Here is a 12,591-nt window from a genome sequence, read left to right as displayed (position 1 = left end):
ATATCAATGATGCTTCCCAGAGTCTAGCAGCATGCACACTACAACTATCTGCTTTGGATCTCCGCAACAAGCTCTGAGCCAAGTGAGTCTGGGCCCCTAATGGCTGTCTGTCAGTACTGAAAGCTCAAGTTACCACCAAAGAAAACCTAATGCAGGGGTTTTTGCATTATTGCCCCTTGGTGCTGAGGGCAGACTGCCTGTGAACACTTGACTCAGGATTTAGGGAATGAGTGACCTTTAATATATTCATTCTGCTGACATTTTTGAGTACCCACAGAATAGAAGATGATGACAGTGCTAAAGGGCATACAGTCCTAAACTTCATCTGATGTGAGGGGTGGCAGTTTCATCAGTGCTGTGGCAAAAGTGAGCAGACTCTCTACGGGGAGTCCACAGTCAGTAGGGTCAAAGAAAATGCAGACAGAAAAGAAGCGAGAGCTGGAATTTATATCTAAGCTCTCCCTCCACAAGTTGGTGGTGCGGGCAGCCATTATGAGCACTCAATCCTGCACATGACTTCTGACAATCTTTTTCTGAAGTCCTGACCCTGAGGACTACAGTAAAAGGTAGTTATTATTCCAAGATATGTGGAACACATTTACAAAAAAGTCAATGGGACAATAGAGTGAGCGCCTAGTGGGTTCAACCACTAGAAGAAGAAAAAAATAGAAAAGAAAGGAAATAAAGAGAGAAAAAAAAGATTATTTTTTATTATAAAATACTTTTATTGCACTTTGGATTATTTTTAAAGACTAATTACTAAACAAAAAATATAGATTTCTAGGTGCTTAAATCTAGCTCAACAGAAAGGAAGGTATAATTTATTAAAGCAATTTATTTTCAATAAGTATTTAATATTTCCATTTAATAATCAATAATAATTCATTGTGTTATTGAGACAATTCTTGTCCTGTCTTTGAAAGTCTGTATGAGTTTGATGAGCCAAACCTCAGAACTAATTTGCTTACCTAATTTATCTTCAGACCTAATTTACATTCTTTGACTTTTTCACATGCTTTGAGAGACATTTGTACTTTGAGCTTTGCAAATTGTCTATGCTTTATTTTTGCCTGCTTGTAATACTGGTATTTTATTCATTGGCATTTAAGAAAAATATTTTGTTGACTTATATTAAATTCTCATATGTAATTACATATGGAATAATTTTTGGTTCCAATATTTTAGCTGACTGCAAAACTTGAAAATCCTTTGACCACAAATACTTAGAAATTTCTGCTGGATAACACACAGCAAATATTTGTCGCAAAGAATAGCTGAATCCACAAGAAAAGGAATTGAAATACTAAGATATAAGAAAAGAAAAGAGAACTGAAACTAAGCTGACCCTGCAGCTTCCTTAGGGACAAGAATCAGCCTTAATTTTCTGAACATGACATTTATATTCACTTGCAATCTGTACTGAGGCCTTGGCTGGGAGTTAACTCTGAGATTCCAATAGAAAACTGACTTTACTAAGACCCCATCTTTAAACTGATCTAGACCCAACAAAAGCAATCACCAACCCAGAATGGAGCACATCAAGGAAACTTGTCTATTTTGCCTTAGACTTTAGTAGGAAAAGCTACTTTCCCCTTCCTCATAGGAAAAGTACATGCCCCAAAAGCACATGCCCTGGCAAAAACAATGATGTAATACACCAAGACTCTAAAACATACACACACACACACACACACACACACACACACACACACACACACAACACCCCATGATGATGGTACATGTAGGGACATTACCAGAAAAAAAAAAAAAGCATTTTAGACAGACACACCATCTACCCAGGAGGGACAAGATTCTTTTCAACAAGGCCTCCCTGACAAAAAGCTCATAATATAGAATTATAAAGCCTGTAAAAGAAAAAAATTCCCTTTGGGCAAGTATTATATCATGACCAGACACTAGAATTATTTTTAAGAATTACAGATAATAAGGCTAATACTTCTTTTAGAAAATATGCTTAGAATTGTCTTGAGGCATGAAAGAGTAATAATAGAATGATGCAATTATCACAAAGGAATAAAATAGAACTAAAATAAGAAATTGAAAGCTCAGTCACTTATGTATAGCAGTTACTAGCAGGGGTCTCAAACTCGTGGCCCGTGGGCTGTTTGCAGCTCTCCATACAACATTTTGTGGCCCTGCCCTAGAGGAATCTTTGTTTTGTTTTGTTTTAGTTGTTTGGGCCACACACCCCAATGTTCAAGGCTTACTACTGACTTTGCACTCAAGGATCACCCTGACTTTGCCTCCTGCGGCCCCCAAGTTAATTGAGTTTGAGGTCCCTGAATTCTTCTTCACTATACCTCTATGGGCATCTGTCCATGTACTTGTGCTAACTTCCATCTTCTTGAAGTTATATGAGGACATGCAACTTGGAAAATAAACCATGAGAACAACAGGTGTTCTCTGAGCTGGAGCCCTTACAAAATGTGTGTAAAATGTACCCAATATTTCTTTATCCTGATGTTGCTCCAGAATAGGAAAAGCCCCATTAGCCAACATCCTGTGTGAGGAAATGCAAAATGTAGTTCGCCACCAATGCAGAAGCAAATAAATTTGTAGAATAAGAAGAAATAAATTTTTTGGCTTAATTCACTAAAAGTTTAAGAATATTTATTATTAGTGAAAAACACAGCTTATTCTGATATTCACAACTTTTAAATCATACTAGAGACAACTGAGGAAATATTTAGTCATCCAGAAGAAAGATTTGAAGAAATTATCCAGAAATTCAGTGTGAATAAAAATTGATTGATAATAGCATTAAAAAATGCTATTATGTAAGGGATCTGAAGTAAATATGCAAAAGCTCCAAAAATGAATTAGAGATTTATATTGAAGAATGGTAGAAATATTCAAAGGACTTTTTCAGAATCTGAAAATTTCTTAGAACTTAAGACATGAATCATTGAGTTCATAAAGTACAATAAATTTCAAGCAGGAAAAATAAAAACACATCAAAGAAAAACTGCAGGCTACAAAGTGAAAAATCTTAAAAATAACCAGAGAAAATCATGTATTGTAAGTTAAAGAAATTTCAGTTCTCAGTAACAATAATAGAACCAGAAGACAGTGGAACAACCTTTACATAGTGCTGAGAAAATAATAACCATTGTCCTAGAGATATTAACAATTAAACTATCATATAAGTGAGGAGAATATAGACATTTTAAGATAACAGACACAGACCTTCACCAAAATAACACCTAAAATATGTACTTAGGGGGAAAACTGAAATTAAAGAAAAGACTAGAATGTAAGAAGTGATGATTAAAAATAAATATAAGACATATATCAGAAGGACAAACACAAACACAAGATAATCTCACTAACCTGTAACATAGAATAAATGGACAAAGAAATGTAATATAGTGAAGCGGGGATGCCTAGATCACCCTTGACTCCCCAAAATAAAGAGGACAAAGAATAAAGGACAATGAAATAAAGGACAAATAAATGACAAAGAATTTAAAAATTGAGTGGGAAAGGAAGAACATGAGAAGGGGAAGTAATGGAGGAGCAGGGGCAAGGTTATACTTGTGGTGTGGGAGAATGGTATAATTATATATCCAAAGCACAGATTCAATAACACTGTAAATGTGAAATCTAAACTACAACCAATCAAACTTTGAAATGTGCTTGTCAAAGTGGCAGGTATAGGTGGGAGATAGGGGAGGGGCTGAAGGGAGCATGAGAATAGGTTGGAGGGAAGTTGACACTGGTGAGACTGGAGTTGGAATAGTGTATGCTTAAGACTCAACTATCTGGGCTGGAGAGATAGTATGGAGGTAAGGCATTTGCCTTGCATGCAGAAGGTCGGTGGTTCAGATCCCAGCATCGCATATAGTCCCCCGAATCTGCCAGGAGCGATTTCTGAGTGTAGAGCCAGGAGTAACCCCTGAGCGATGCCAGGTGTGATCCAAGAACAACAACAACAACAACAACTAAAAGACTCAACTATCAATAACTTTGTAAATCATGGATCTTAAATTAAATGAGAATTATATATAAATGCAAATAAGTCTAAATAAGTATTTACTATAACACAATAATTATGACTACTTTGGAATTACAAAAATAAAATAAGATAAAAATACTAAAAATATAAGTTTTGGGGCTAGAGAGATAGCACAGCAGTATGTCATTTGCCTTGCAAGCAGCTGATCCAGGACCAAAGGTGGTTGGTTCGAATCCCGGTGTCCCATATGGTCCCCCGTGCCTGCCAGGAGTGATTTTTGAGCAGAGAGCCAAGAGTAACCCCTGAACACCGCCGGGTGTGGCCCAAAAACCAAAATAATTATATATATATATATATATATATATATATATATATATACACACATACATACTTATGTATAAGTTTTGAGGGACTTTTTATTTAAGGCCTATTCAAAAAAGAATGGAAATAAATCATTGATTTTAAATGTAAAGGTATGTTAAAATGTACATGAAAGATTACAACTAAAATTGTAATTTCTAAACTGTTTAGAGAAAATTAATAAAACCAGATAAAATTCAAAGTGCAAAATAAGATGGTAACAATAAATATGAAATATAAAAAACTTAAACTTCTTAATAGATAACTTTGTTATATCATTGTCATCAAATGAGATATTAGTGACATATGCAATTAGATATATAAATGCATATGAGAGGCAGACAGGCAGGCTAGAGGATATTACCAAACTGAATCAAACTAAATTGAGTTTCCAAATATGAAGTTAGCAATTCTCCCTGGTGGCAGTATTATCCAGATATGGTACCAAGTATTTTTATAAGAATTATATCATTTAAGCTGTGTACTAAAGAGAAGAAAATTCTTATTTTCTTTGTTCCAAGTTTGTAGGTGACATACTAAATTATTGTCAGCAAGTTTTCATTTTTGCTGGCATTGCACCTTTCTGGCTCATCATTTTTTGGACTCTACATCCCTCAATTCAGCAAGAAATGGTGCAATAAGCCTTAGTATTGCTATGAGTAATTTTTATATTCTATCTAGGATGTGTTACCCAGAAATGTGAGCAGTCTCTGGTAGAGATCAGAGTTTGCAAGGAAGTTGGGGAAAAGATAAAGGTCCATCTCTGCAAATGATTGTACCAGAGGGTGAAGTGTCAAAGGAGTCACTTGGAACATCTGGGTTTATACCTCTTGAGGGCAAATAGTCTTCAAACTATGGCCCACGGGCCACATATTGTATTTGTTCCCTCATTTTAAGATAAGATATATGGAGTGCGCATAGGAATGTGTTCATAGTTTTTGTTTTTACTATAGTCTAACGGTCTAAGGGACAGTGAACTGTTTAAAAAGTTTGAGGACCACTGAATACTATAGATACCTTTGCATTGTCTGTTTCCTGCTGGAGTCTAATCTGAAATTTTACCAGAGTTCTCTTTTCTGTTTTCTCTACTGCAGAAGATGGGGTCCCACGCACAGCACGATCCATGTCCCTCACTCTGGGAAAGGTATGTATGGTCAAGTAATATCTGATTTTTTCAGAGGAGTGTGTCAGAAGTCTCCTTGGTCACCCAGGAAATAATTTATTCTTTAATCTGTAGCTATCAAAGAACCAGTGGACAATCTCTAGTGCAGTAGAACCTTGTTAGTTCATCCTGTAACTCTACTTGCTCATGGTTTCCCTGACTATATCATCTTTAAATGAATTTGAAATGATGCAAAATCCTTAGTATTGCCCTAACTTTCATATACTTTTCGGGTGTTGCCTAGAGCCTGGAGACATTTCTGTACCATATCTTCAAGATCTAAGGAGGTCAAATCATCACCACTCCAAAACCTAACATCCAAGGGACGGTATAACATTAGGAACTAGCAGGCCTTTTCCATGTCTTTCTAAACTGCAAATACTGATTCCTTGTAATGATGGGTCTACTTCTTTTCTTACAGAATATGCCTCGCCGAAGAGTCAGTGTTGCTGTGGTTCCCAAGTTCAATGCTCTGAACCTTCCAGGCCAATCTCCTAGTGCATCCCCCATCCCTTCCTTACCATCCCTGGTAAGTAGATTAAGTTTCCATCTCAGCACTATTCATACCCTCTCACTCAGGCTCTCTACTATATGGGCAGACAAGATGGGAAAAAGGTTAACAACAAAAAGAAAAACAATTTTTTTAAATAAATTTCTGTCTTAGCTTCTGGACCATGCACTCAAAAGTTCTCAATATAGAAAGTTCCATTGCTATAAGGAAAGTGAGTATCTTGAACAAGATTCTGAGGATTCACTCTTCCTTGCAAATAAATATATTTTTTTCTTAAACCACTATACTAGAAGATAGATATGTTTTTTTCAACTCTGCAATTTAAATAGCTGATGGTAGCATATTAAAAGTGAAAATGTTGATTTTTTGAACCCTAGGAAGTCTGATTTTAGAGTTTAAACTGTTTGGGGGGTATACATAGTAGCCCTTGGGGGACCATATGGTATTAAGGATCTAACCCAGGGCTCCAAACTGTAAAGCACACACTCCTGTTCTTGAAGTTATCTACTGATCCATAGAGATTAAATTCTTTTTTTTTTAATTTTTTATTGTAAGAATTTATTCAAGAGACAAAATCGATTGACATATTGAGGTGAACTAACATAACATAATATAGTAACAACATAACATATAATATAATTAATATAATATAATAATATATGTAAGTCAAAGAACATTTCTGATTAAAACACAATTTTTTGATCGTAATGGTTTACATTATTAGAGGCATTTTTAATTTATTTTTTTCTCACAAATCTTACACAGTGATATTTAAGGTACACAGTGACAATAAATGAGGGCCTTTCCACCACCAGTGTTGTCCTCCCTTCATCCCTGTTCCCAAGCATTTATCCCTTATCTCCCTCCTTTATCCCCCAGAATGCTAGTGTAACTAAAAGCATATATGCAGTTCCAGATATTTTTACTAGTGGTTTCTTAAAGGCTTAGAGTCAAAGGAGCACTGTAAAAACAATGTTAGAGTGGCAATTATTATTTGCATGGGCCCACCAAAGTATGGGGGTCATGGAAAGGAAAAACTTTGGCCTAAGTACACAGAGACCCTACCCATGAAGTTTCCTGACATAAGACCATTTCTAGGCTCCAGGCAAACTAGTTTGTCCAATCCCGGTCATTGTCTGTAGTGCCCATATAGTTATATTTTTCACAGTCTCTGTTGTTGGTATCATGTTTCTATACTGAAGATCCTGGAATCTGTATATCCTACATTGAAGTCAGGATGATGCGGGGCAGCATCTAATTTCAACTCACAATTAAAGGGCAATGCAGAAAGCCAAGATTAAATTCTTAAATCCAATGTTCTTCTACCTCAATTCACTATATTATAACAATAACAATAACAATGGAAAATTAGAAAATTTTAGAACTTCAACTTAAGAGATAGATTTAATAAATAAGGGATTTGCTTTATGAGGTTTATATGTAGTTAATAAAAATAATTAGAGAAACCAGGGAGATAGTGTGAAGGTTAAGGTGCTTTCCTAGCAGGTAGCTGTGGCACTAACCCTGGTTTGAAACCTAAAATTGCATGTCTCCTGAGCTCTGACTGGTGTGACCCTGAATACCAGTTGGTATGTTCCCAAACAAAAAAAACAAAATTAGAACATGAATCTATATTAATTAACATAAAGACTATAATTTGTTATAATAAAATAAATTTAAAACAGTATATTAATTATATAGTCTATATAATTCTGTGTACAACATTTATATTTTTCTATATGTAGAAAAATTCTAAAAGAATGCATGTAAAACTATTAATGACAAATATCTCTGGGTATGGTAAAGCCACACAGATAGTTTAAATTTCTTCTTGATTTCCGACTATAATACTATGATAGGAATATATTTCTAAGGGCTGGAGTGATGATACAATGAGTAGTGTGATTTTCTTGCATATGGCTGATCTTGGTTCATTTCCTGGCACCCCATATAGTCCACAGAACATACCCAGCAGTAACCCCTGAGCACCAATGAGGTGTGGCCCAAACCCCTCACCAAAAATATATTATGAATAGCGTATGTTGTATGCTAACCCTGTGTTACTAATTCAGAAGATGCTTTTCAAAACATCTTTAGCAAATATAGTTCCGTTATTAGAAAATACATTTCATATGCAAGGCCTTAGTGAATCTCATTAATCCTATCTAAAACTCTTCTACTAAATTGTTTCTTTTTATTCTTAATCCCTAAGTAGCATTGCTCAGTAAGAAAGCAATCTAATTGTGTAAGCAAAAGGAAAAGTAACTTTAAGCTCTACTCTTGCTTGCCTGCATCTCCCCCACTCACACACATACCACCAGTGTTTGAGCCACACCTGAATGTACACAAAAATTATTCCTGACTCTGCATTCAGGAATCACTCCTGGCAAGGTAGGAGGACCATATGGGATACCAAGTGTCAAACTCAACTGGCCACATAAAAAGCAAGTGCCCTACCTATTGTATGATTGCTCTGACCCTTAATCTCTACTTTTGTTTGTTTGTTTTTGGGCCACACCCATTGACACTCAGGGGTTACTCCTGGCTAGGCGCTCAGAAATCGCCCCTGGCTTGGAGGGACTATATGGGACGCCAGGGGATCGTCCTAGGCTAGTGTTTGCAAGGCAGACACCTTACCTCTAGTGCCATGGCTCTGCCATTCCCCCCCTTTTTAAATTTTCATTGTGGTAAAAATGAATTACAAATCTTTCATAGTAATATTTAAGGCAGATAGTGACAATGAATGATGGGCATTTCCACCACCAGTATTGTCCTCCCTCCCCCTCTGTTCCCAGCATGCATCCCTCATCTCCCCTCTTTACCCCCCCCCCCAATGCTAGTGGGACTGTTCCCCACTTGTACACTTAAGATCTACTTTTATTCTACTTTAACTGAACATTTCAATTTAACAAAATCTATGTAAACTCTCAAATTACTCAGTTAAACAAAATAGCCTGAAAAAAAGACTTTTAAAGGATTTAGTAAAGCTAGTGTGTTTTAACCATCCAATATAATATTAAATACATACATATGGATACAAAAACATACTTCTTTTGAGTAGAGCTTGGAAACTGGGTATATATTAATTTATATATATATATATATATATATATATATATTAAAATCACACAGAGCACTTGTAAAACATTCTACAACCAGACTTTACCACCAAGATTATAGAGTATATCTATTATTTATTCCTTTGTTTATTTGTATGCCACAGATGGCCCCAGGGTTTTAAACATTAAATGAATTTACTTGACCACTGAATTACTTCCCCCAAACCTTGTATCAGTGCTTTGAAAAGAAATCTCCCCCAGTGGTTGGGGATATAGCTCAGTGGTAGAACATTTGCCTTGTAGAGGTGAGTCCCTGGGTTCAATCTCTAGTATTATTCCTCGCTTCTACAAAAGAAATCTCTCTTGTTTAATTTTAACACTCAGCCAGAGTTGAGAACCATTGCTTAATCCAAATACTTCACAGCAAAACCACAAGATAAACCTTGTGAATTTATTATAAAGAAAATATTGCTGGCTTTAATTTCTAGTAATAACAGCCATCTATGTTTGGATTTATATATCTAGTAAAATGGTAGGTTTGCATTAATTCATTTCAAGGATTTATGGCAGGACTATTGTTGGTTGAAATAAAAAGGGAACAGAGAAAAGGTGTTGGCAACCTTCTAGGATGGAATCTCACAATACAAAGTCTTTTTGTTCAAAGAAACTTGGAAGAAGAGAAGGAAAAGGTACAAGTTGGGTGTGACCCAAAAAGAAAGAAGAATGGGAAAGGCTGGAGAAATTGGCTGAGAATACATGGGCAAGAGAGGGAAAGAAGAGGAGCACAGGCAGTTTCTCCCCAACACCATCAGAGCTCTAGCAATTCTGGCTTCTTCCTTTCATAGTGGATCCTCAATTCTCTCTTTTCTATTTTCCATTTAGTCAGAATCACCAAATGGGAAAAGCAACCTACCTGTTACCTCAGCACTGCCCGCACTTTTGGAAAAGTAAGTTTCAATTTTTTTCTTTGGGTATCTCTGTGGACTTTCCCCACCAACATTCCTCCCATACTCATACTATATATTTGATGATAAGAATATCAACTATTACTCTGAGACTTACAGAAATTTTGGATCTAGCTTGCAAAATTTATAATCAGAAAGATGCTGTGTCTGAGTGTGTCTCCATCTAAGAGTCCCTTCTCAGTTGATACTTTGGACAAGAACTCCCCAACTCAAAAGCACTCCAATAGTTAGAGGTAAGGCTTCTCCAGATATGGTATAATAAGACCCCCTATTTCCATTCTCACTCTTATTTCTGTCCAATTTTTGTGCTGACTTCCCCAAAAGACTTATAAGAAAACATTTTGTTGAGTTCCAGGTATTCCATCCAGACATAATAATAGTCAGGTCAAGAAAATGACTATTTCTTTTTTTAATATAATTTTTATTTTAATTATAGTGGCTTACATATCGTTCACAGTAATATTCCAGGTACATATTTACATTGAGTCAGGGGAATTCCCACCACCGAATTGTCCTCCCACATCCGCTCCCATCCTGCCTCCCATATCCTCCACTCTTCCCCCCAGGGGCTGCTAGAATGCATGGTCCCTTCTATGTCTAGTTTATTACTTAGTGGTCTTATAGCTGTTTGGTCTTGGTGCCTCCATTACTGCCCTCTCTAATTGGGAGGTGGGACTAGAAAGTTCAAGTTATGGGGTTTTGTTTGAGGAAGAGAAAAGTAATATAATGGGCTAAAAATCCACTATGCCGACTATGAGCAGAGTCATTCTAGAGGCTCTCATCCTTGGTTTGAGGGACGAAGGGGAAAAAAAAAAGTGAAACACCACAACAGTTCAAAAAGAGGAATCAAATAAGATATCCAGTGAGCACTGCAGCAATAAAAATATGCACCACATAGTTGCCATGGTCGTGAGATAGGAAATATGACAAGGCACATAAAGGAAGAAAAGAAGAAAGAAAAAGTAAATATATAAATAAAAAATGGACAACTACTTCAATATCCACCCCAAAACAAAGAAATCAGCAAAAGCTAGATAAAAAAAGAAAAAGAATTATTTAGTGTACGGGAATCCCCTTGGTCTAAGAGATACAGGGTTTCTCTACCCTTGGAATATATTATCATGGGATTATCTATAGACTCCTTTTACGTTCATTTATTCTCCCCTTGGTGTTTTTGTGGCATATGAAGGACTTCTGCTCCGATCTAGATGATAAAACCAGACCTATAAATCTAGATGTCTCAGTCTGTGCACAGGTCAAGGAGTGGAACTTATAATGAAGACTTTCTTTGTGATTTTAGAAGTTCTGTTTCCTCGATGTCATTTTAATCTGTCTTCTGTGGTTAGTGGTCTTGGCCCTTGTGCTGAAATTCGGATGGAGCCTGAGATATCGTCTTTCGTTATGTTTCCAGAAGACCCATTCAGTTGCAATTGCCTTAGTCAGGTCTCAAGAAAATGACTATTTCTCATGTACTTCTTTCATAGGAGTAAACTCAGAAAAGTTTTCTCCTACTTACTTCATATTTTACTGGCAAATTTCTTACAGACTTGTAAATAGGATTGTCCTCATGGGCTTAAACATGGGATGGGTAGAGAGGTCAGTTTCCCTTGAAACAAAATAATTAATTCTGAACAAATAATAATGTTGTTTCTTAGTTTTGCTTTTTGCTTTTGCTTTGAGTGCCATATTTTGGCAATGCTTGAGGGCTCCTCCTAAGTCAGTGCTCAGGAAGTAATGTGGTACCAGGGATCAAATACAAGCCTGCCACATGCACAGCATGTGCTCCATGCTCTTGGGCAATCTTCCTGGCCCCACTCATAACCTAGATTTCTTAAGCATGTAGACAATTTGAAATTCTTTTCATCCTAATTCAGAGCAAGTCAAGCTGTTTCTACACACTTGAAGGAGTTTATACCTTAGTTTTAAAATTCTTTCATTTGTTTGCTCTAAGGCATCTGGATCACAGCTGCCACCTCTCAAAACTTCTCTTGTGTCTTTCCTCACTCGGTAAAGCATACACCTCATTCTTCATTCTTTCTTGCCTTGATATAGCCTTATTCTTCCATTTTTCATTGCTATTAGAATCATTTTCCTTGACCTGGCCAGAAAATGTCTGTATTACGGATTTAAAATAGATAACTTCCAAAGCTATCTTACTCAGCCTATTTTTTTCACTGTTCTATGCCATTTGTCTTGACATTTACCCAACAATCTTGCTGTGAAAACTCACATCACCGAGGCTTCCAAATCCTTCCTGTTTGTAGACCTATTTTTATGCCTTTGTTTCTTTATTTTCCTGATAACTGTAAGAAAATTGTCAAGGACTGACAAACTAACAATTCTGTGGAAGTAGTTTTGATTATAGAATCTCAAATCTCTCAGGTCACAGTGTCTAGCCAATAGTACCTGTACCATTCCAGATATTCTTGCTTCCAGATATCATGCTTGATACTCTGAGTGAAAAGTGCATAAAGAAAAAGAAAAGAAAAGTGCATTAAACTTATCCCTTTGGACTCTGCCTTTGAGAACACACTCTCTTCACCTTTGGGGCCATTTAT

The 12,591-nt window shown here is 36.3% G+C and overlaps 1 protein-coding gene across 1 annotated transcript in view; it reads left to right on the top strand.

The window, feature by feature from the left end:
- IRAG1 (inositol 1,4,5-triphosphate receptor associated 1) overlaps window positions 1-12,591 on the top strand; it is a 95,502-nt gene that overhangs the window by 66,931 nt on the left and 15,980 nt on the right. The window contains exons 15-17 of the mRNA XM_049781001.1: window positions 5,431-5,480; window positions 5,920-6,027; window positions 9,951-10,015. Coding sequence (XP_049636958.1) covers window positions 5,431-5,480; window positions 5,920-6,027; window positions 9,951-10,015 — 223 coding nt within the window. The remainder of the gene's footprint in view (window positions 1-5,430; window positions 5,481-5,919; window positions 6,028-9,950; window positions 10,016-12,591) is intronic.

This window comes from Suncus etruscus, chromosome 9 (genome assembly GCF_024139225.1).
Source record: "Suncus etruscus isolate mSunEtr1 chromosome 9, mSunEtr1.pri.cur, whole genome shotgun sequence".
In the NCBI taxonomy this organism is placed as follows: Eukaryota; Metazoa; Chordata; class Mammalia; order Eulipotyphla; family Soricidae; genus Suncus; species Suncus etruscus.
This window is presented reverse-complemented; position numbering and strand designations above follow the sequence as displayed.